We start from the raw sequence: 23,911 nt of genomic DNA, 5'->3' as shown, positions 1-23,911 counted from the left end.
AATTTGTTTGTCCTTGAAGTCCAATGAACTTTTCCCTTGCCCTTATTGGATAGTAATAACCAAATATTTTCAGCAACAAAATAATTGTGAGCAGAGCCATGAAAAAGCGAAAAACGCGCGTAGTCCACAGATCACCCATTTTTTATCGGCTTGTTCCATCAAATGATAGATAAGTACTGAATCTGATATTCAGTAAGACTGTTGCCAGTTGCAGACAGAGGCCGCAAAGTGTATTTGTAATTGAGCACAGTTTTATATGTACAGATGCTTTATCTATTTCTTTAATTATGCCAGGTCTGGGTGCCTTGATGGTTGATCCAAATAGGTTGTCTATGTCTCAAATCAGTTGCAGAATCGGTACACGAGCGACCTAAGACAAATATTTAATTAAGTGCTGACGAGCAGTTGGTAATAGAGGGGGAAAAGTAGAAGGAAAACGGAATATGTTTTTTTTTATATACATACATGTATTTAGTGTTAAGATATAACCACAGTTATCGCTCAGTAATTATCATTTAAATAATGGCATTCATAATGCTAAAATTAAACTACTAAACCTTTAAAATGTAATCTCTTCGCACTTCGTTCTCGGGTCTCCCAGTCTCCAGTCGGTATGCATTTAAGAGTAACGTTACTATATGCAGATAAAGATACTATTGATCGATGACAAATATTTGTGATATTCCTAGGACTTAGAAACTAGACGTAATGCTAATAACCCTATAGCTGCGTTTTGCTACATCCATTCATTCTCTATCATCATCTTATATAGACTCACTTTCCCTCTGCTAACTATCTGCTCCCTCCCTTCACAATCTAAACTTAAAATACTATTTACACTTGGTTGTCTGATCCAGCAGCTTCTTCCACAGATCAAATTGTTCGTTCGACTTGATCATGTGCACGCTGATCGCGTTGCGTATGTTGCACGGGTTGAACGAGATGCGGCGATTGACGAACTCGTTCACCTGCACCCGCTTAATGTCTAAGCTCTTGGCCACAATGCCCGTGGTGAAGACATCCTCCAGCTTCAGATAGACTGTCTTCAGCGAACGGACATACAGCTCATGAACAATGTCACCGGTGAGAACGTAGGCGGGTCCGGTGGTGAAGGAGGGAAACACACCAGCCGCAAACTGATCGACCGATACATAATACTTTGATTTCTTATTACGTATGGGCTTCCACTTCTTGGCCAGGCGGCCGTAGATGGTTCGCTTGTCCTGGTGCTTGTCCAGGAAGGCCAGCAGCTTCGGCACATTGATGAACATATCGTCATCTGTCTTGAGAATGTATTTGGCACGGTGGCAGTGCTTGTCCGCCCATTCCAACGAGGAGATCGTCTTCAGTGTTAGATTATTGTACGAGTCTATAAAGTTTCCGCGTATCAGATCCCCATAGATATAGTTCTCCTTGGTGAGAGCCTTGTTAATCGTTTCATTGGTGCCGCGGCCCAGAACAAAGGCCATGCTTACATCCCGCCTGCTTCCATAGTGCATCCAAGTCTGTCTGATAGACATTCTCGCCGCTTCGTGCGACTGTGCAGAACTGATGAGCACAAGCAGCTTTATGGGTTCTCCCGCGTGCGGACAAATGTGATCGGCATCGATCTCCTCGTCGATGTGGCCGGACTCGTAGAGCTTCTCTGTAGCCACCCCTTTGGAGGGATCCACCGGCGTAGATTGCTCCTTAACGCTGCTCCTACCCTTTGTGGTGCGTATAATTGGTACAGGTGGTCTGGCAGACTGAACCGCTGATTCCACATGGTTTTTCTTGGCATTAGAAGGGGGCACTAGCTTCTGTTTGTCCGAATCAGCTGAGTATCCCTCAAAGACTTCGTTCTTTCCATCCAACAAATTGATTTGTGTCTCCTCCGGTTGTGGGTTGGCCTTATCTACGGAAAGATGGAAAGTTTAGCAAAGTTAACATAAGCAAGGGAAGGGAGTTATATTCTAATTAGTTCCCCCCGCAAATGACAACTGACGTATCAGTTAACGAACGACAGACATTTGCATTGTTTGTGTACATTGCCATTGTTAGGGATTGTCAGGAGGAAACACGATACGTTTTAATAAGCGTAGGAGGACTAAACAGACATTCAGTGGACTAAGCGTCAGACGTTTTGAAATCAACATTAATGCCTCTGTATTATAATTTGGTGCTTAGACCCTACTTTATCTATCCTGGAGCCCTACCTATGTGCTGGTCATTTCCGTTTGCTGGTACGGCAACTCCACTGCCGCTGCCGGTGCCACCGCCTCCGCTGCTGCTGCTGCTGTTCGATGTGATGTTCTTCAATATCTTATCGGCATTCTCAATGAACTTTTGCAAATTAGAAGTGGGTATGAGAACCTCTGCTTCGGATCGTGCCTGCTGCTGTTGCTTCTGCTGCTGCTGCTGACTGGGCGACTGTTGCGATTGGGCGGGGGAGCCAGGGCCAGTGGCTGGTTGTTTGACAACCAACGCCTCGCTGGTGCCGTTGCTATTGCTGATGTTGTTGTTGCTGCTGATGTTGCCTGAAGAAATTAAAGATTATATCATTAGCATAATTAGCAGTGGAACAGACCGAACAGACCGAACAGACTCACCAGTGATACCATCAACACTTTGGCCATACTGCTGCTCCTCGAGCATCTCATCGGCAATGGCATTGGGCGTCTGGTCAGCACCGCCAACGCCAACCTGGCTGGGGCTGGCACCAGCAGAGCCTCCGTCCAGCAGGGCATCCTCATCGATCGTGGGCAGACGATGCTGTGGCGGGTGCCTTTTATGAATTTCTGTGTGCTGCTGCTGCTGCCTGCTTTGGACCTTGGGCACAGCGTCGCCCGTGGCCAGTCCGAACTCTCCAGTGTTGTTCGGGGTTAACATTTGGTTCGGATTGTCGCCCACCAGTTGCTGAGGCGGTGAAGCTGCTGGTCGGACACGCGGTGGTGTCAACGTTGCCGTCGTCGAATACGAGGCATAGATAAAAATGGTGAGGATGAAAACCACTAGGACTAAGAGGAAGCGCAGCATGCGCGTGTTGTGTAGACTGCCCACGGCCACCATGGTGCGTACCTCCTATGGTTCGTTATATATTTTTCTACGTGGGTATATTCCGGTTACGAAAACGATCCGCTTGGCGCTTGGGCGGGTCCAAGCGTCGCGACGTATGCGGTGCGACTGCAATGAGATTGAGAGAAAAAAAAGAACTTAAGTAAACAACTGATTCCGCTGATTCGTTAAGTGTTCCTACATCGCCGCCGGATACCCGGCACTCTTCTTGGGCACTAAAGGTATGTTTGTTTTCGTGTGGCTCTGCGAAGGAAGTGTTACCACACACCATTTCTTTGTTAACTTTATTTACAATAGAAGCTACTTGAGCTTTTTCTTAGAATTAATTTGATTTGTGAATCGGACACTTTTTCGTTCCCCCCCCTTCTTAGGTTGCATGCTCTTTGCAGTGTCGGGTATCTGAAAGTCGAGTTTGGCCATTTGAAATCTTTCATTATTGTTGAAATAATGCAAATATTTGTATATGGAATGAGGGAGTAGTAGTAGTTTTAGGTAGATTGTTGATAAACATTCTTGCACCTTTTTGCCTAGAGATTTCTCTACAACTCATGCGTCATGAGTAGTTTTAGTTCTCATCTATTGTATCCTTAAGAAACATTACATTTAAGTGCAGCATGACGAATGGGCCACATTTTGTATCTTATGAATTCCGCAAGTGCTTCGAACACGCAGCATCCAGAATTGTCACGACATCGCCCGCCTTGGGCTATGTCTGTTTTTGGGTTCTGGGCTCCCACTTAGCATGCGGCTCACACAAGTCAACAGCATTCTTGACCCGATTTAACGTGGGCAAGCCGAACATTGGACAGGCACCGAAGAGAAACGCCAACGGTTCGGGAAGACAGAGTCTGTGTACTCTTGACCAGCAGTCAGAGAGTTGGCCTACCACTTGAATTTTCTGTGCCTTGGCATGAAAACAGTTAGCATCGGAGTGATAAGATTGCCTCCGTCTACACTATAGACCTTTTCCATATTTATACTCGTGTACATTTTTGTAATATTAATAAGTAGTTACGGCGGACGGACTCCGAACTAATTATAGACCGACCCATAAAAATTTTACAAGCAGTTGCGACGGGAACGGTAGGCTCCTCCTCTTATCAATGTTAAGGAAATCAATAAAACCGTCTAAAGTGGCTACTCAATCCTTTTTTTCTAAGGAACTTTCGTGTTGCCACTGACCGTTCTCAAGTGGCAGAGGCAACGTGAAAATCCCAATGCGTCATTTGGCTGGGGCCCGCGCTTACTATCTTAAGATTTTGTTTTTGTTTTTGATAGTCTATACTCTATAGGTACGGTAGCAATTAGCAGCGATTTTTATGGCTTATCTAATCTATAAAATATTTAAGGGGAAAGGTTAGGTTTGCATTCATATCTGTACTATATCGGAATACTATTAGAATTTGTTTAAATTAAAAAAAAATACTCAATGAATTAAGATAATCTTTAACTGTAGATCTTTTAGAGCCTTAAGGTGTGCAATAAAATATTTAAGATTCTGTTGTTGTTGGGAAGATCCCGAAACACCTTTGAACGATAGCAAATCAATTAGAAATATGTTTACATGTGGGCAAACAAAAAACAACGAAAAATGTCACATTTTATGTGCTGAAATAACTGATAGATAAGCTTACATTTGATAATATCCTAAATAAAACGTTTTAATTGCAAACATTTCAGAAAATATTTAGCCATTTAATTAACAGAGAGGCAAGCAATTAGCTACGCCACACTCGATTGATTAGCTTTTGGGTTTGCTGGTAAAGGGAAAGTCTGTATTTGGTCGCGCTCGCGCTCTCTCTTGGAAACGAAAAGAACCGCATGGAATTTTTTTGGGTCTAACTCTACAGCCTTCATATCGTTTCGAGTCCCATGCTTATCACAGACCAGTGGAGACGCTTTGAAAGACACACACCAAACCAACACCCACACACAATGTTAAAGCTAATAAACAAATTTAGTATATTGGAAACCGCAGCGTGACGTGACGTGACGTAGGAGATTATTCTATTGTTGTTGCAGGCGATGGCGCTCTCTGTGATTAGCATGTCAGCATCAGTAGGCGAGAGTGAAAGTACCCTAGCCTTATCTCAGATTTTATGGATGAATCACCAAGAAGTGCTTTGCATTTAGTCCATGCTTAAGCACTTTGCTACGAGTACAAGTACTTTGAGCACATAAATTCTTTAAAGACTTATCGCCACAGCCACTGGGCGGTCTGGTCTCTTATCAGACTTCCCCTTTTTTTTTGGAGCGGGGCGCAATGCAGTCTATAGACCCCCTACAGAATTGCTTCACACATGTGTAAGCAATTTGTAATTGTGCTCGAAATTACCGAAAGTACCGTGAAATATGACGGGTTCGTTTTTAATTTGAATTCGCGGGCATCAGCAGCAGCAGCAGGAAGCGGTGGGGCAACGGAAGTGCTGCTCGGGCATAATGGTATAAACCGTTCCCAGTCAGCCATCGGTCTCTCCATTTGGGATTTTCGTGGCCCCGTACCGTGTCTTCGACGACTGCTAATAAGTACAATGAACCGCAGATAATCGCAGGTTCAGCAGCAAAACGGGTTTTTCGGTGCGGCCTCAAAACTATCTTCAGAGAGGCCTGCTATCAATCAAGGTGGCATCAAAACGGTCTGGTACCAGTACCAGGAACATACGTATCCCAATCCAGTCCAGGCAACATCTCATGTGTTAATGAAAAATTGCTCTAAACCTCGTGTCGTAATGTGTGTGTGTGCGTGAGGGACAATCCAATGTGGAAATCTCTCTCAATCGGTGGTAGCGAAGCTCGCTTTGTTGCCCAACCATACAAATGTGTAATGTTAATAAAACAACAATGAATGAAACAATCCAAGCAACGCACCGTCATCGCACATTGCGTCGCTATATGACTTACCTCCCAAATGTTATGTTATTCAGCTTCTGACGCTGCTCAGGCAGGGGGGCGGTTTAGACTTAGGCTTACACTCCCGCCAGCAAGAGCGGCGTTGAAATCGAAGACGGAGATGGAACTGCGGTTGTGGTTGTTGCTGTGGCTATGGCGTCTATTGTTGGACCAGGGTCAAGCATAATTACTTGCTTGCTTGCCTGGCGTTTGGGTGTTTATTTTTAGTGTTTATTTAACGTTAATAAATTTGCTTTTGTTGACAATTAGCGATGATGAATTGTAGTTAAGGCCGACAATGCTGCTGCTACTCATTTTGTTGTTTTTGCAGGTTCCACCACTAAAGCCTTTTGTGTGTGTGTGTGCGTGCGCTTGACCATTGCTGCCCAGATCTCCGAGCCTTGAGGCGTTTGTCTGACTTTTCTTATTTTTTGAGTTTTTTCTCGAGGCCCTAACTTTTATTATAGCATCAACCCGTTTCATTAGTCATGCGAAACATGTTTTCAAAATAAAATATATAACCATTAATTAAGGTTTTACCCAGACCAGACCATTGGGTAAACCCCAGACCGTGTGTGTTCTTTAATGGGTTTGACTGGCCGCAGTCTTTGATTTATTTATATTCACGTTTCGAACTTGTAAACTGCAGTTTTATGACACTTTTGAGGCTTTGCACAAATTCTACCCACCAACGGGTGAACAAATTTTTTCAGCTTATTCCGCGGGAGGGGGCGCTATTTACTCCCACAAACAGTGTGACCGCGGATGAATCGTTAAAATATACCTCACGACCGTCAATAACATACCTTCTCCTTTTCAAAATATACCGTAAATCTTGAATCATTTTGGCTAGAGTGACCTCATTTCTTCGCAATGGCCTACCCGTAGTAAAAATTAATATTTTAAATTCAGAGCTATCAATTCTATGTTATACTTTACTTATAACATAATTATAAGCTCCCTTTCTAAACTGACTGAGTTCCTTGTATAAAATTTGTGACGCTGCTTAAGGCGCGTCTCACACCGTTCCTCTTCGTTTTGGATATGAACGTTGCAACTAAATTAAATTAAAACGAATGTATTATATATGTGTATTTAATGTAGACGTACGTAAGTAAAAACCAAATTCCTTCAGTTGAAGCACTAACCAAATAGTATACCAAATATATATTGTAAGGTAGTCTTTTCGAAGCCTGAGGTAGCTCAGCCTCTCCAGAGCCACCTTACAAAGAAATTTGTAAAGTGCCGGGACCCGAGATTGCGGAAATAGAGACGCCTTGTGTGTGGAAAGGTGGGCGTATGGGGCGGAAAGGGAACCTGATTGACACCGGTCATCCAGTGGTTAGTGGAGACGCCTTCTGGCAGTGTAGCCGCCCTTGTCTGCTCCGACGCGAGCGCCCCTGGTAGTACCTAGGCAACACCCGTTTCGGAGACAGGCACGCGCCATTTGAGAGCCCGCGGTGTGGCGCGGTAGTGACCTGCGACCAGCCCAGCGGAGCCTCCAACGGTGGGCGACCACCGAGGTTAGCGGAGGCGCCTTCTGGCAGTGTAGCCGCCCCTGTCTGCTCCGACGCGAGCGCCCCTGGTAGTACCTAGACAGCACCCGTTTCGGAGGAAGGCACACGCCGTTCTCTTTGGCTCTGCTGCTGTTGGTTCGCGTCGCCGTTCTCTTTGCTCTGATCTGCTGCTGTTGGCTACTGTGGGCCGCGAACTTAAATGATTACTTCATAATTTCTCCCTTATAATAGAACTTATATATCTACCAATTATAACTACTTACATACTACAAAATTGTGCGTCGTCACAATATATAAATATATACTATTTGGTTAGTGTTTGAAGTTTCAGTTTTTTCAACATTTGACAACACACAATTATTTACACTTGATACTCGAGTCCAAAAGGCTCTTCCAAAGATTGTATTGTTCGCTTGGCTTGATCATGTGCACGCTGATCGCTTTGCGTATGTTGCACGGAAGAAAAGAGGTGCGACTGTTGCGAAATTCTGTGGCATGCAGCCTCTTAATCTCCAAGCTCTTGGACACAATGCCCGTGATGAAGACATCCTCCAGTTGCATGTAAAACGTGTTAAGCGATTTCGTATATAGCTCAGGTACAATGTCTCCAGTGAGTAGGTAGGCGGGTCCGGTGGTAAACGTTGGATACTGCAGGCCACTATATAGTTTGTATGAAACAAAATACTTGGACTTGCTACTGCGGACAGGTTTCCACCGTCTGGCCAAGCGACCATAGATCGTACGTGTATCCTTGTGCCCATCTATGAAGTCGAGAAGTCTAGGAACATTGACGAACATATCGTCATCTGTCTTGAGGATGTACTTCACCAATGGACAGTGCTTGTCTGCCCATTCAAGCATCGATAACGTCTTTAGAGTGAGATTGAAGTATGAGTCTATGAAGTTTCCACGTATCATATCGCCATACATATAATTCTCCTGATTGATAGACTCGTTTAGGGTCGCATTTGTAGTCCGGCCAAGGACAAAGGCCATGCCCACATCTCGTCTGCTTGCATAGTGCATCCAGGTCTGTCGGATGGACATTCTCGCCATAAAGTGGCCCTGTGCTGAGGTTATCAGAACGAGCAACCTCAGAAATAGCCCCCTGTCCATACATATCCTCTTAATATCAAGCTCTTCGTTTAGATGGCCGGGTTCATAAACTGTCCTTGTAAGCACCGGGATAAGTAAAGGTAATGCGGGGATCTCACTTGATGTTTCGAGTACGCTGCTACTGCCATTAATGGAGCTTAGCATGGTATTCTGTTGGCTCTTCATTAGAGACTTCGACGACTTTGGCTGTTGAGTGGAATAAGCCAAAAAAGATGGAGCGGCTTCAATATTGCTATGCAGTAAACTAGCTCTTTTCACCTCCAGCTGTTTGCTTGTTTCTGAGGAAGGATAATTTCCTTCCTTTCTTATCAATCCATTCCGTTCTAGTAAGTTGAATTTTTACGATTAAAATATGTCCAAGGTGGGCTGTAATTAAGGCTTACTGTTATTATGCTTGATCCTGCGGCTCATCGGAATGGTTCCAACCGAATGCAACTGTTTCTGGGGCAGTATATCTTTCGTCGAGAAAGAGAGGTATATGAAGCTAATGATAATGACAGCATTCAAGACCATAAAGAACGTCATCCTTTTGCTGTTCGGATTACCCATGATTCGGGTTCTGCACCGCCAAAATCTTCTCTTGTATTTCGGTTTAAACGAGGATATTAACTGCAATTTAATATTTAATTTAAAAAAGCCATTCTTGTCGGTGCTTTTCGGATTTGTCGCTTACCTTCTAGAGTGTCACGGCAAAGCCTTGCACTGCACAATAAATGTTTTAAATTTATTCCAGGTTTTGTAAGCTTCAACTGTCACCTGTCAAAGGAAACTTTGATCATCCTCTGTAGTTCCGTATCCAACTCCTTCAAGGGAGTTTCTCGTCTTCTTGCAGCGTTTCCTTCTGCCCTTCTTGAAGCTCCGCTGCATGTTTAACTCGTCGTTTGTATCGAAAACTATTATATAATGTTCCAGCAGTTTTTCCGTTGCTCCGCCAATGATCCAGTTTCTCATCGGGAAAGAGCCGCACCACATCTCTCTCCAGGGCGTAGCTCTGCTGAAGCGTCATATTTATTTTTCTTGACAGAAAGTAGTTGACTATCATTTTGGTCAATTTGTTTCTCAGTGATCGCGTGAGGTTTTTCTTATGAACTCGAGATAGCAAAAACTTGCCTTCGTCGCCACTTTCTTTTAGAATGCCACTAACAGTTATTTCTATCCACTCCCTTGCCTCATTGTACTCGGTCGATGTGGGGGAATACGATCTTGGGTTTCCATCTTCTGTTCGGGATGCAGCCTCATCATCACCATCGCTGGCTGTGCCACGCTCCAGCTGGGTCTGGGTAGTCGGCTGGATTTGTCTTGCCGTGGGCGGCTGCTTCAGTGGCATATCGTCATCCTCGTAGTCGTCAGTCTCCAGAATGATGTCGTAGATAATGCTACCATCGTTCTCCGGATCCTGTTCACTCTCCTCAATGGCACTAATGTGAGCACTAAGGCACTCAGTCAGGTGAGCCTGTAGCTCGTCTATGCTCGAATATTTCCGATCACAGAGGTCGCACTCAGGGAAAGTGTAGAGCAGTGAGTTGATCTGGTGATCCGTATATTTGTGGAAATGCAACGCGCGATTGCTCTCCGATCGCCAGCCACAGTCCTCGCAGAGCGCCCAGCGGTCAGTAGTTATCTTGTGCTTCTCAATTAGATGGAGTCTGAAGTCACCATACGATGGAAGGCTCACACTGCATTCCAGACACAGCCAGGGACCTGTTGCTTATATTTAAATTATATTATTATATTATATTATATTATATTTATTATCTTTTAAATGAATGTTTATTATAAAATTGAAGGTGAATTAGCATACTCACCAGTGGTAGTCTCAGCTCCCTGCGAAGAAAGAGTATCCTGCGTCTGGCGGTCACTCCCACGCTTTTGGGCGGATGTGGATTCGGAGACGACAAATTCAGACGACCTTTGTCGGGATCCCTTCTTCTGCTGCGTAGTTATCAACGGAGTACATTTGTCAGTTTTGAATGAAACATACAGCTTCTTTTGATGCGTTGTTGAGCCCGAAGCTTCTGCGACTTGCCGGGTGGTCGCTGTTGCTATTGCCGGAGAACCGAGCTTCGCAGTTGAGTTTCCCTTTTGTGCGGGTCTGTTCGCTGGCGTATTTTCGGACATGATGATGTTCATTTTTATAATGTAAATGTATAACTGTAAAGAAGAGTTGTAAAAATAATAAACAATAACAACAAACACGGTAGAGCTGGGAAAAAATGGATACCGCCATCGATACTATCGATGATTGAAAACCATCGGCCAACATACATACATATGCACATCTTATTCCACACATACCATCCATTAAGCAATTATATAAGGAGGTCTCATCTTAAGAATTGCTCCCCTAACAATGCTGCCAATTAGTGCGACTGAAAGGGCTCTGCGTTGTAAGTGTGAGTGCAACGACAATGTAGTATGCTGATTAACCCTTTGGTGGCAAGGAGTTTAAAATTGCCCATTGCAAGAAAATAAGTTGAACTTTTCTTTTTTCATTTTGATTTTTAATAATATACTATTGGAAAGTATTCGTTAAATTTGCTTTTTAATATATATTATTGTTTGTTTTCTTAGGCTCTTAATTCTAAAAGAAACCATACTTTGCGTCGGGAAGGGTTAATATATTCGAAAATATTCGTCCGCGCCCAACCTTCCGCATCAACAAGCAAAAGCACTGAACTCAGGGATCAAAACGAACGAAGGCAGCCGACGCGCAGGCTATGGGACCTCCTTATATAATTGCTTCATGATACTATCTTCATATTACCTCATTTACTAACACTGTCCACTGTGTACGTCAGCTGTCAAAACGAATTTTCACGGCTTATTGTGTTTGTTACCTTTCTTTTTGTAGTTTTCTAAGAATAAAGTATTTTCTACAGTCGATGTTTATTTCAATTAATGTACATAAATGCAGCATGCATGCAGTGCATTAAGTGTTGTTTTGTGCAAGAGCTGAATCTGAATATAACTAACAAATAACAATGTCGTTTGTGGGCGGGGGTGGGGGCCAAGATGTGCACAAGTTTGTGGAGGCGCTGCAGGCCGATTTCAAGACGCTCTCACTTGAAACCAAGAAGAAGTATCCTCAAATAAAAGAGGTAAGTCGTGTCCTGTCCTGTCCTGCTGCTCTGCTGACGTGTGCCGCAATTCATGGTCGCATTTCTAATTGCGGCAACGTGCCACATATGTATTTAGCTAAGTAACTGTGTGGGTGTGTGTGTTTTGTGTGCTTTGACTGAGTGTGTCACCCCATACCTTGCTGTTGGGCTGGGGGTGGTCCGTGCACCTGCCTGTGTGGGCTACGCAATTATGAAATTGATAGCAAAAACAAATAAAATTGATTTTGTGACAATTTAACATGGCCATTAATTTTCCCAACTCCCAGGCATGCGAGGAGGCTATTTCGAAGCTCTGCACTGCTGGCAGCAGTCAGCAAAACTCTGTCTACTACACCGTCAACCAGATACTCTATCCCCTGGTGCAGGGTTGCGAGACCAAGGATTTGAAAATCATCAAGGTAAGTAACTCAAAGCAGACTCCATGTCTTCATGCCATACTCATATCTTATCGTTCTTTTTGCTGCAGTTCTGTTTGGGCATGATGCAACGTCTGATTACCCAGCAGGTGGTCGATCAAAAGGGTGCGCTCTACATAACCAACGCTCTGTGGACCCTCATGGAGAACAACATCGAGGAGGTGAAGGTGCTGCAGACAGTGACCCTCCTGCTGACGACCAACACAGTTGTCCATGGCGATACGCTGGCCAAGGCCTTGGTGCTGTGCTTTCGCCTGCACTACACCAAGAATCCCACAATAGTCAACACTGCTGGGGCCACCATACGCCAGCTGGTGTCTCTTGTGTTTGAGCGTGTCTACTTGGAGAAGGATTCAGTGACTAGTCTGCAACAGCAACAGCAGCAGCCGAACAGTTCGAGCAACAGCCCTTTGGAGGCGGAAGGCGGCGCCGCAGCAGCCGGTCAAGATGTGCAAACCTTTGCCTCGGATGCATTTCTGCTGTTTCAGGATCTGGTGCAGCTGGTGAATGCTGAGCAGCCCTATTGGCTGGTCGGCATGACCGAAATGACGCGCACCTTTGGTCTAGAACTGCTAGAGGCAGTCCTCACCAATTTTAGTGCAGTGTTCCATGAGGTGGGTGCATTATAGAATATTATTTGTTAAGTTTATGCCATTAATTATAATTTCACCCACAGAGCAACGATTTCCGTTTGCTGCTCAAGGAGCGCGTCTGTGCCTTGGTGATAAAACTCTTCTCTCCAAATGTCAAACATCGCCAGCTGCCGGCAGCCAACAATGGAACCCCACCTGTGCCCGCAGAGAAACCCTATTTTCCCATCAGCATGCGATTGTTGCGTCTGGTGGCGATTCTGATACAGAAATACCACACCATATTGGTGACCGAATGCGAGATCTTTCTGTCGCTGATAATCAAGTTTCTGGATCCGGACAAACCAGCCTGGCAGCGTGCCCTGGCTGTGGAGGTTATTCACAAGCTGGTCACACGCTCCTCGCTGATTGCCTTCTTCTGCAAGTCGTATGACCTGAAGAACCATGCCACGAACATTGTACATGATATGATTGCGGCCATGGGCAGCTTTGTGCGATATTCTTTGATAAATGCGTCTGTTATGCTGAATGGCCAACAGAATGGAGGAGTGCTTGGAGTGCAGCCCACCAGCTCGTTGTCCACTCTGTCTGGCAATAATCAATGTGGATTCTCGTTTCGGGGAGCCTATCTGCCGCTCGTCGCCACCTACGCCCCTGGTGTGTCCAAGGCTGTATAGTAAGTGGTTAAGAGATCTGTCCTAGATTACATTTTCTTATGATTATTCTCTCTTGCAGTTTGGAAATGCTGGATAAGCTGGATGCCCCCAATATACCCGACAGCTATGGCATCTCGGTGGGACATGCCATACTCCTGGACATGACCCGTTCGATTGGTGGAGTAATACAGCGCACACCCGAGCTCCATCCCACACACAACACGGCGATCATTACGGAAGAGGAGCACCAGCCGCTGTGCCTGCAGTTGGTAAATTCCAGCTGGTCCGGGCTGCTCAGCGCTTTCATACCTTTGGTGGAGACATCGATGGACGAGGCCACCACCGAAAATATATTAAAGGCCATGCAGAACTATGCGGCTTTGTGTGGCATGCTGGAGCAGTTGCAGCCACGCGATGCCTTCATTATGGCCATGTGTAGAGCCTCGTTTCCGCCCCACTATGCCATGTCCATATTTGCCAATGCCACGCAAACAGACGGCGATGTGAGATGTAAGTGCGCGGAATCCCTTTCGGCATAGCATAAGTTAATTCTTTATTCGGTTTTCGCAGGTCACACTCGAAGTGGTAGCCAGGATCTGAGCAGTCAGTTCCTCAACAACTGTACGCCCGATGACTTTCGGCCTCAGATTGTGGCCGTGGGCACGCCGTTGCCATCGGCCTCGCTGCCACACAGCGTCATGCAGGCGCCCGTAATGCTGACCAACAAGAATCTGCAGTGCATGCGTGCCATACTCTTTTTGGCGCACAACAATGGCGGCATACTGGGCACATCGTGGCACATGGTCCTGCAAACGCTGCAGCATCTGGTTTGGATACTGGGCTTGAAACCCTCAACTGGCGGCAGTCTCCAGGCCATGCCAAAGCCAGCCGTTGAGGCAAATGTTGGCATACAAACGGCCGTAATGGCGGATCTCCCAGTTCTGTCACAAATGCTGAGCCAGCTGTTTGAGTCCAGCCAGTATCTGGACGATGTGGCGCTGCATCATCTGATCGATGCTTTGTGCAAGCTCTCGCACGAGGCCATGGAATTGGCCTATGCCAATCGAGAGCCATCGCTGTTCGCGGTGGCCAAGCTGCTGGAAACGGGACTCGTGAATATGCCCCGAATCAATGTGCTGTGGCGTCCGCTAACCAATCATTTACTGGAGGTGTGCCAGCATCGGCATATACGCATGCGGGAGTGGGGTGTGGAGGCCATCACTTATCTAGTGAAGTCTGCTCTACAATTCAAGCACAAAACGCCGCTCAAGGAGAACATGGTTTGGACAAATAAATTAAAAATTAGTAATTAACCAATTAATTTCCATCTTCCATAGGAGCTACAAACGATGCTGCTGAGTCCACTCTCTGAGCTGTCCACTGTCCTGCATGCTGATGTGAGGCAACGCCAGTTGGATTGTGTTCTCCAGATACTAAACACAGCCGGGGAGATACTATCTTTTGGCTGGCCAGCCATCATTGAGATAATTGGCGCTGTCAACGAACATCATGGCGAACCATTGATACGCACCGCCTTCCAATGCCTACAGCTGGTCATCACCGACTTCCTCACGGTCATGCCCTGGCGTTGTCTGCCCCTCTGCATCAGCACGGCGGCTAAATTTGGATCCCAAACACAGGAGCTGAATATCTCGCTCACAGCGATTGGTCTCATGGTCTCTGATTGGAAAATTTATAAAATATTTAAATGGATTTTATAATTGATGGGAATTTTCGTTTGTTTTTTGCAGTGGAACATTTCGGATTTCTTTAATCAAAATCAGGACAAACTGATGTCCACACAACTGCAGGATGTGGCCATATTGCCAGAATTTCCGGGCACCGTGAAGATGCCACAATTCGATAAGCTCTGGATGTGTCTGTATGCCAAATTGGGAGAGTTGTGCGTAGATCTGCGTCCGGCTGTCCGTAAATCGGCCGGCCAGACACTCTTCTCCACCATCTCAGCCCACGGCAGCCTGTTGAATCCACCGACCTGGCAGGCCCTGGTCTGGCAAGTGTTATTCCCCCTGCTCGACAACGTCCGGGCCTTGAGCAGCTCGGCCAGCAATGAGAAGGTGGATGCCAGTGGCAATATTCTCATACATCATTCGAGGAACACCGCTCAGAAGCAATGGGCCGAGACGCAGGTCCTGACGTTGTCGGGCGTCTGTCGGGTGTTCAACACCAAACGAGAGCTGCTCCAAATGCTAGGAGACTTTGAGCGTGCCTGGTCCTTGATCCTCGAGTTTATACAGAATGCAGCGTTGAGCAAGAATGGGGAGGTCTCGCTGGCCGCACTTAAATCTCTGCAGGAGATCATGTACCACAATACCACAACAGATCGAGGAGGAGGATCATCCCTAAAGGATCCACAATCAGCGCAAGAGCAGGATGAAGAGATCTGGACTGTAAGTAGATTGTAGGGAGATGCTACGGCTAATTCTCTTTCCTTTCTTATGTTTTATTTTTGTTCCTATCTTAAGTATTTGAAAAGTATCGAGAAGCAGTTTTCCAATTTCCGTGTCAATCACATGGAGCTCTTTTTTGTAAGGTTTCTGTTTCTATTTTTAGAGTTGGGTTTCTTCTAATTAATTCACTTCATCTCTTTTTGCTGCCTTCGTTTCTGTATCTGAGCAGATTGCCTGGAACATTTGGCTCAGCATTGGAATGGAGAGCACCAAAATGTCCACAACGAAAGCACAGCCGCAGCAGCCTAGCAGCAATGGTGGTAGCAATGGCAGCCAGGATAGCCAGGAGGACTTTTACATTCCCAGTCAGGCTTTTCTGACGGCCCTCATACAAATCTTTCCCGCCATCTTTCATCACATTCAAGCCAAGTGAGCAGCAGAAACTATAATTAAAGTCATTGCTCGCTGATGCTAATTTATTTGGAAACTTTATGTAGATTCAGCTCCACGGACTTTGATAAATTCTGCACGGTGCTGACCAATGCGGTATGCATTCCCGTCCAGACAGATGCTGTGCCCTACATCATGTCCACTGTGTCCGATACGCTGCTTACGCCACTGCATGATGGCATACTCGATTGCATGGAGCTGATACAAAAGGTGATAGACTATTTTCCACTGTGTGAGAGATCTTTACTACTCCCCACTCTTGCTTTGTTTTGTAGGAGGCAACAAAGCCGGAGTCGAATATAAGTCAGCTCATACCCGCCATTTTTCGCCAGCTGTTGATATTCAGCAAGTTTGCCTGTGCCCCGCCCACATTCCAACAGAATGTGGAGCACAAGTATGCCAAGTCCGCGTCGGGAAACTATGCCAACAATGCCTCTGTGGAGGTGGTCAGCATGAACTACATACCTTTTGGTGAGAAGTCCATCAGTATTTGTGTGAAGCTGTACCAGACGACGGCCACAGAGGAGTCAGTGGTGCAAGAGCAGATTCTCCACGACATTGTCAACGCTGTGCGCACACCGCTGGCCATGAAGTACAAGTGTCTGTCCTCTAGCACTTGGAAGCTGGCCATCTCGAGTCTGATCAGTGTGCTCCACACGGGCCTGAAAGTGGCCCGGGCCAAGCCGCAGCATTTTGCCAGCCTTTGGGATGATTTGGCCGATACGCTTGACAAATTTCTGTTCCCCGCCAGCGTGTGCACCATCGAGGATCGCGGCCTGGAGGAGATTGTCCTAGACGAGACCATCGATTGTCATGTGATTGAGCTGCTGCGGGATGAGGTGCTGCCACATGCCCACGAGATGCCGCACCAGTTCATTATGCAGATTGTGGTGCTGCTCAACAAGGGCTCCATTCACTCGGCCTCGGACACGAATATTTGCTACGAATCGGACTGGAAGCTACGCGAGATCTTTGCCAAGACCTGCTTCGAAACCCTGCTGCAGTTCTCGCTGTTGGAGGATCATCATGCCACCAATAACAATCGCATTAATGCCAATCTTTTGCCAGCTGGTGCCACAGGAGCCGGCGGCAAGGACTTTGCCGGACGATTGGCGGTAACTGCCTTGCTACATCGCTTCCAGGAAGTGCTCAAACGGTTCAATGACGATGAGCGCCAAAGCGGCAAGTGCCCTTTGCCCAGGTAAGAGATGAACACACTCCCGTCTTTAATATTATTTCATATTTATTTTTCCTTTTTAGATTCCGCCTGTCGGAGATATCGTTTGTGCTCAAAGCCATTGCCACGCTGGTGGTGTCCATGAAGAAGGCACCAGCCTCAAAGGGTATGTCCAAAAGTGATAGCGGTTAGATCAGTCATGCCTTAAACTAACCATTTTTCATCCCCACAGTTAACAAACCTGCCTGGGATCAATTGATTGGCTTGTATCCGTATCTGGTGGACTGCACCACAACCACATCGCCCGAGGTGTCACGATCTTTGCGCGAGGCCCTGCTGCAGTACACAGATCTGTTGCAGGCGCCGCGTCTTTTCAGTGCCACCACCAACGATAATTCTATACAATCGAATGGACAAGAGTGAAAGTATGCCTAGGCACAGATAGATAGTTAGAGATACATAGATAACCGGAACCTAGGAGCAGCTCTGCGATGTTTTGTTTTAGTTTTTTAAGTGCGAAGCGTTTGAATATATATATATTTATTTTGTGCATAATTTATAAATGTTAAACCTAACCATAACCCCCCTCGCATAGATGTATGTACGTCTTCTACTCATCTATGTTCAATACTTACAAACCTTTACCTTTAAATCTTACGAGTATGCATATATATTTGTAAAAGTATTTTGTAGTTGAGCTATGAACTATATATGAAAAACTCCTTACTTGGTGATGATGGGACGAACCAATTAACCAAGATACAAAAATATACCCTATAAACACGGCTTGGCAAAGGGCAGATAAACAGCAGATTCCTTTAGTACCTTTTTCGAGACGCAAAGACAAAGAACTATACTTTAGCTATAGCAATCTACATACAATATTATATTATATACACACACAACTATCTATTTGTGTAGACGCATTTTAAAGTACAGACTTGCGTGTTATCTGAATCAAATATTAACCATTTAACCATGATGCAACCGGCAAACTTTGTAGTGACGTTTTTAAATAAAGCAAAAATTATTACCAACCGATAAGGCTACGTTTATTTATGACGTCAGATAACCGGCTATTGCCACTCATGCCCCTGTGCACACACACCATTCTTATCTCATCAGCAACGGGCTCCACTTTTTACCTTGACTGTGGGCCTTTTGCGCATTCTTTGGGACATGGCAACAATTTAGCCAGCCGTCTGTCAAATATGGTAAGAATTAAGAGTCTGCGCGTGTGTTTCTTTGGTGAGTTTGTTTAAACTTGATTTTTTTCGGTAGCGCTTCGGCTCAACTGATAATTCGCCCAACATAAACCGAATTATCTCAGACCAATCTAATATTTCTTTTTACTAACTACTGTTGGGAACGGGTCCTAAGTTCCATTGGATTTAGTTTATTACGGAAAGCGACAACTTCGAGACGAGTCAGTTCAAGGGTTTGTTCAATTCAAGACAGTTGAAACTGTGATTGATTCTGAACGTCGTCCATAGAATAAGTGCCACAATAGGTTATCTTTGGTTGTCTTCTCTAAAAAATCACGAAACCTCGAAGCATTGGGACCAATGGCCTTCGATCGTAAATACTTAATGAATCCCGCCTTTGAACCTACCTATCTTTAGAGAAATATCAGCGAAAGAGAGCAATCATTTAATCTAAATAAAATTTTTATTTTAATTTGTTTCATTTTTTTTTGTTTGTTTTCTGCTTTTTGTTTTCATTTTAATCGGTATAATAAGTATAATAACATTTTTGTTGTTGTTCTTGTTTTCATTATTATTATTACTGTTAATGTTAATGTTTTTATAGTTTTCTTTTTTTTCTCTGTTTTAATATTAGAATTAGGCAATCGAGTTTAATACTACCTTCGTTTTAAATATTATGCAACGAATTTTGGTTTTGGTTTTTCTTATTTTTTTTGTGGTTTTTGGTTTTGTTTATGAATTTTTAAATGTATATATTTAATAAACTCATTTCCGTTCTGGCTAGGGCAACGTCCTATGTGTGTGGTTAAGGGCTCTTTCCTCCAGCCGCACACTTTGGGGTTGCTCTCTTGGTTTTTTTTTAATTTTTTAAATTTTTACCTTTTATTTGTTTGATGTGCTTTTCAACTCGTTTTTTGTTTTTGGGTTTTCCTTAATGCCGTGGGCGCTTAATGTACAGTTGCCTTGTAAAAATGTACAATTTAAGCGCTTGCTTTTAAAATATGTTTGTGTTTTTTTTCGGTTTTCATTTATTTATTTATAATCTATATTAGCTGAAAGTCGATTTTCAACTCTGCCCTATAAATCACTTTAATAAATAGCCGCCATATCATTTTCATCGTTCTATTTATTTGTTTTAGCGCTTGTAATTAACATTTGTTGTTCGGGTTGTTTAACTTGTTTTTTTTGTTTTTTGTTTTGTTTCTGGCTTAGATATAATACAATTTGTTGTTTATTATTATACTGCACTAACGATCGTGTGGATTGCATGACTCTGCTGCCTTATCATCATCATCATCATCAACATCATCATCATCATCCTCTTCTATCTGCATTTTTTCGGGGACTTCTTGAGTTCTAACTGCCTGCGGATCGGCTCCTCTTCTCCAACTTTGATTTAGCTTATACTCTTCTTTTCTTTTTGTTAATTATTTAGATAATGTATGTGTTTTTATATGTCTGTGTGTGTGTTATGGTTTAACAATAGTTTAGTTTTAGTTTTTTAGTTTAGTTTTAGTTACTAATTTAGTGTAGCACATCCATGAGATGAGACGAGATTTTGCGTGTTTTCGGTATTTGGGATTTCTTTCATTCGCTTTTCGATCTAAAACTCTATTTATGTATTTATATATATATATATATATGTATGTATATATATGTAATGTATGTATATATAGTATGTATGTATATAGTAGTATGTTTTTGTATGTATATTAATTTAATTTCTTTAATTAGTATTTTGTCAAACAAAAGTAACGCAAAAGTTTTTCATTTAGTGCTAAAAACAAGTGTCTGCCTATGCAATCTTCACATCCATTACATATACAATATATGTATGTATGTATGTACTATATATTTTAAGTATATAGTAATGTATCATGTTTATGTTGTAGAGAAGATTCTTTAGAGTAGATAGCTCAGGAGTTGTTAATTTCTTACTTTCATGGAAATTCGTAAAGTTCGTTAGAAATCTGATGAAAGTTTCCTTAAAGTTTTTGGTTTTTTTCCCTTGTGGGGTATGTCTCCCAATTTATTCAATAAACTCTTTACATTATCATTAATTACTTAACTAAATTGTTGGGTTTTTTCTTCACCATCTTCTGTTTGTTTTTTTTTTTTTTTGGTTTTCTTTTGCTTTTGCCATAGCCATACAAAATTGTTGTGTTTCTATTAAATGTATACCTTTAAGTACATACATAATATATACTCATATATGCCATCTTTTTTGTTTGGTTTCTTTTAGTTTAATGAACACTTTGTTGGGTTCAATTTCAATATTAGTTTAAAAAGTTAGTTATAGTTAAGATTAGCGTTGGTTTTTTCACTTTTCACTTGGTTTGTGTTTGTTTGTTTTGTTTTTTGTTATGTTTTTTTTGGTTTGTTTTCGGTTTTTAGAAAAAGTTCTTCGGCATTTCGAAATCAATAATATAGTTAAGAAGCGCTGTGCCCTGTTGACTTGTTTGTGATTGGTTTGTTTTCTTCGGTTTTAGTTTTAGTTTCCCGTAATTCTCATTATCTATGCATATGTATATACCATAATTTATATATATAAATTGCTAAAAATCATAGACATACCATCGATTAGCTTGAAACAGTTTTTGGTGTCATGCTTTTCGGTTGAAGACATTTTCTACACAAAAAAGCAGTCAGAAATAAATGGAATTTTCTTTGGGATAATTTCGAGACATTATTTTGAGTCGTTGAGAATGGCACTTAATTGATTTATTTCATTTATTAGTTTCCCCAAAAAAAATTCCATTTATTTCTATCTACCCCGTGTGTGTGTGTGTGTTTTGGATTAAAGAATACTTTTTACTGTCTTTCAGTTGTTTTTGGTTTGTATGATTCAATGTGTGTTACCCGTAGTTTTTACTGGTTTCTAGATTATTTCGCTGATGTCATATCTATCCCCCTTCCCACCCCCCTATAAGGCAAAGTCACACGTTTTGCTTGCAGCCGATTAGGGAAATGATATATAAAAGTTAACACACTTCATTATTATTTTTTCTTTATATATACTTCTACTGAAACCCTAAGGCAATTTTTCTTGTTTTCCTACTGTTTGTTTCTCATTTTTTTACACTATTCGTCTGGGTCTTTGAGGAACATAAAGGTAACGTTGGAACCGGGTTTTTGGGCTTTCATTGGGTGGAAGAGAACCCTCTGCCTGGCTGGCTGGGGATTCCCCATTAACATTCTTCTGAAACTTATCCTAGAATTGGAATTCCTACAAAATGTGTGACTTGCCAAGTGTGGATCGTTGAGAAATGTGTGTTTTGACTTTTCTCTGGCCAGGCATACAGTGCGTTTCGAAACTGTAGGTGAGTTGAAGCTTCGACATAACTATGTAGTTGTTTAAATGCCTTAACAAGTGTCGGATAACTGAGAATTGTTCATGCACTATATATATCTTTATTTTTTATTGTTGTATACTATCAGTTTTAATATTTTCGAAGCGCACCGTATGCATAGTCAGACAGAGGCCGAGACAGTTGTTGCAACGAAAGCCTGAAAGCTCATTCCCTCATCCCGCTCTAACCTCAAGGCATCTCCTTTGGAAAATACTAAAAAAATAATATTAAAAGCAAATTAAGCTTAAATAAAATACCCAAAATGTAAAAATATGTTTCACTAGATTTCTTTGGATCTAACCAATTTTGCTTGCCTTCGGTGAGAAAACAAATGTGTGTGTTCCATGCTCAAGCTTTTCTTTTAGTTTTTAATTTTTTGTTTCGGTTTCGGCGAATTTTTTCCCGTCCAACATTTGGCTTATGCGACTAATTAAAATTACTTGCAATTGTTAATATTATTTTTGCACATATTTTTCATATATATATAATATATAATGTTGTCATACCGTTCTTGAATTTGTTTTTGTTATTAGAACTTAACTAGAACTTGATCTGAGGTTTAATTTATTTTATAGCGTGAGAGTGGAAAAGTGTGTGCCAAGTAATTCTGCATTTAGTTGGGGGGGTTTCTTTCTCTTCTTTTTTAGGTAAAACTCAATAGTTTAAAAACAAATGAAATCACTTTGAAAGGACACTGAGAGAGGGTTCGTTAAGTATACACGATTTATGTTTATCTGTTTGTCAGGCTTAGTTCTTGTTATATCGTATGTTGTTGTCGTTTGTTTTTCTGTACAAAAAAAGACATACAATATTGCGTATGTAGTTGTTTGTATATAAGTGTATATATAAGTAATGTATAGTTTCCCTTTTGTTTTTTGGTAGTAGTATGTATATAGGCAATAGTTGAGTGTTTCGAAGTTCGATCTTGGTTGGGTTTTTACGCTCTTTGTGGTACGTGTATCGTATGTATTATTTATGTTGTTGATGTCGGTTGTTCATTCATTTTGTCGGTGTTGTGGGTAACATTACGTCATACAATATAGCAGTAAATAGGTATCGTAGCTGTTGTTCTTGTTCTTGTTGGGTTTACATTTTTCAGTTCAAAGAGGTTCTGTTCAGGGATGTCGCTTTATACGGTGTGTGTGTGTGTGTGTCAAAATAAGAAATAGTACAAAATCCAATTGAAATGAAAATATTTTAAGGATAGCAGGAAAATAAGATCATAAGTGCTCCCGTTTGTAATGTACATACATACATAAATATAGATCAACATTTGATGATAGTTTAGTAGTAAGTAGTAGTAGTTCTTTTGTCACTAATAGTTTGTTATACACAAATAAGCCACAAAAACTGTACAACAATTGTACATGAATAAAAAACTTATGCACGAGAATTTTCTATCGACGGTTTTCCAAAAAGTCTCCTCTTTCTAGGCTATTTATTGACCCCACATCATTTTCTTTCCTTTCTTTTGCTGCTATTATATCGTATTTGTATATAGTATAATCTAGTAAATCGAACATGCCACACACACACGTGCTTTATATGCTTTATATAGCAATTATATATACTATATATGTACATATAACAAGAACTTTTTCCAGGGTTTTCTCTCGGTTTGGTTTTAATCAATTTATTTTATTTAGTTTACTATACAAATCTTGTACCGACCTCATGTCTTTGTGTCGTTAAACATAATTTTCATTTAATTAATTTTCATCTTTCTTATAATTTTGTGGTTTTTTGGTTTTTACTGAGAACACAGTTTACTATGTAAATATTTAAAGCTTTGGTGGCGGCGAAAAATGATCCCAAAAAAAAAAAAAATTACACGAATTAAGGACATACAGAAACATAAACTAATATTAGAGTTTATATCTCCATATTATATGTATGTATATGTATGTATGTTATTTATGATTACGAGCTGAAGATGTGAATTGAAGACCGCTTTAGGTAAT

General features: G+C 42.4%; 4 protein-coding genes across 6 annotated transcripts; 1 reads left to right on the top strand and 3 right to left on the bottom strand.

Annotated features, from left to right (window-relative positions):
• Positions 1–446: 446 nt before the first annotated feature.
• LOC117584245 lies at positions 447–6,696 on the bottom strand. Its single transcript, XM_034273046.1, has 4 exons — positions 5,956–6,696; positions 2,589–3,162; positions 2,196–2,516; positions 447–1,894 (listed from the first exon to the last, which is right to left on the bottom strand). Exons 2-4 carry the CDS (start codon positions 3,046–3,048, stop codon positions 831–833), a joined length of 1,845 nt encoding a protein of 614 aa, XP_034128937.1. The 5' UTR covers positions 3,049–3,162; positions 5,956–6,696; the 3' UTR covers positions 447–830.
• A 309-nt stretch (positions 6,697–7,005) lies between these two features.
• On the bottom strand, positions 7,006–9,376 carry LOC117584498 (beta-1,3-galactosyltransferase 5-like). The gene is made up of 3 exons (XM_034273429.1): positions 9,250–9,376; positions 8,960–9,185; positions 7,006–8,899 (listed from the first exon to the last, which is right to left on the bottom strand). The coding sequence occupies exons 2-3, from the start codon at positions 9,123–9,125 to the stop codon at positions 7,818–7,820; spliced, it is 1,248 nt and encodes a 415-aa protein (XP_034129320.1). The 5' UTR covers positions 9,126–9,185; positions 9,250–9,376; the 3' UTR covers positions 7,006–7,817.
• On the bottom strand, positions 9,355–10,766 carry LOC117584499 (centrosome-associated zinc finger protein CP190-like). Of its 2 annotated transcripts, none has more exons than XM_034273430.1 (2): positions 10,382–10,766; positions 9,355–10,283 (listed from the first exon to the last, which is right to left on the bottom strand). In XM_034273430.1, exons 1-2 carry the CDS (start codon positions 10,704–10,706, stop codon positions 9,382–9,384), a joined length of 1,227 nt encoding a protein of 408 aa, XP_034129321.1. In that variant the 5' UTR covers positions 10,707–10,766; the 3' UTR covers positions 9,355–9,381. The 2 variants fall into 2 exon arrangements, with proteins under 2 accessions (XP_034129321.1, XP_034129322.1); XM_034273431.1 differs by having other exon boundaries at positions 9,355–10,277; positions 10,382–10,764.
• A 593-nt stretch (positions 10,767–11,359) lies between these two features.
• LOC117583913 (protein MON2 homolog) lies at positions 11,360–18,432 on the top strand. Of its 2 annotated transcripts, XM_034272591.1 has the most exons (14): positions 11,360–11,674; positions 11,962–12,093; positions 12,162–12,725; positions 12,788–13,377; positions 13,437–13,867; positions 13,928–14,637; positions 14,695–15,033; positions 15,109–15,768; positions 15,844–15,906; positions 15,998–16,197; positions 16,266–16,428; positions 16,494–17,419; positions 17,479–17,561; positions 17,628–18,432. In XM_034272591.1, the coding sequence occupies exons 1-14, from the start codon at positions 11,558–11,560 to the stop codon at positions 17,816–17,818; spliced, it is 5,169 nt and encodes a 1,722-aa protein (XP_034128482.1). In that variant the 5' UTR covers positions 11,360–11,557; the 3' UTR covers positions 17,819–18,432. The 2 variants fall into 2 exon arrangements, with proteins under 2 accessions (XP_034128482.1, XP_034128483.1); XM_034272592.1 differs by lacking the exon at positions 15,844–15,906 and having other exon boundaries at positions 11,361–11,674.
• Positions 18,433–23,911: the final 5,479 nt, after the last annotated feature.

This window comes from Drosophila guanche, unplaced genomic scaffold (genome assembly GCF_900245975.1).
Source record: "Drosophila guanche unplaced genomic scaffold, DGUA_6, whole genome shotgun sequence".
Lineage (NCBI taxonomy): Eukaryota > Metazoa > Arthropoda > Insecta > Diptera > Drosophilidae > Drosophila > Drosophila guanche.
The sequence above is the reverse complement of the archived record's forward strand: the minus strand, read 5'-3'. Positions and strand labels throughout refer to the sequence as shown.

Excerpts from the sequence above, each read along its gene's own strand:
- LOC117583913 (XM_034272591.1), top strand. The coding sequence starts at position 11,558 with ATGTCGTTTGTGGGCGGGGGTGGGGGCCAAGATGTGCACAAGTTTGTG. Across the intron at positions 11,675-11,961 it reads AGTATCCTCAAATAAAAGAG|GCATGCGAGGAGGCTATTTC; the intron begins GTAAGTCGTGTC and ends CCCAACTCCCAG. Across the intron at positions 12,094-12,161 it reads AGGATTTGAAAATCATCAAG|TTCTGTTTGGGCATGATGCA; the intron begins GTAAGTAACTCA and ends TTTTTGCTGCAG.
- LOC117584498 (XM_034273429.1), bottom strand. The coding sequence starts at position 9,125 with ATGGGTAATCCGAACAGCAAAAGGATGACGTTCTTTATGGTCTTGAAT. Across the intron at positions 8,900-8,959 it reads CAGGATCAAGCATAATAACA|AACGGAATGGATTGATAAGA; the intron begins GTAAGCCTTAAT and ends TCAACTTACTAG.
- LOC117584245 (XM_034273046.1), bottom strand. The coding sequence starts at position 3,048 with ATGGTGGCCGTGGGCAGTCTACACAACACGCGCATGCTGCGCTTCCTC. Across the intron at positions 2,517-2,588 it reads AAGTGTTGATGGTATCACTG|GCAACATCAGCAGCAACAAC; the intron begins GTGAGTCTGTTC and ends TAATTTCTTCAG. Across the intron at positions 1,895-2,195 it reads CGGAAATGACCAGCACATAG|ATAAGGCCAACCCACAACCG; the intron begins GTAGGGCTCCAG and ends ATCTTTCCGTAG.
- LOC117584499 (XM_034273430.1), bottom strand. The coding sequence starts at position 10,706 with ATGAACATCATCATGTCCGAAAATACGCCAGCGAACAGACCCGCACAA. Across the intron at positions 10,284-10,381 it reads GGGAGCTGAGACTACCACTG|CAACAGGTCCCTGGCTGTGT; the intron begins GTGAGTATGCTA and ends TTTAAATATAAG.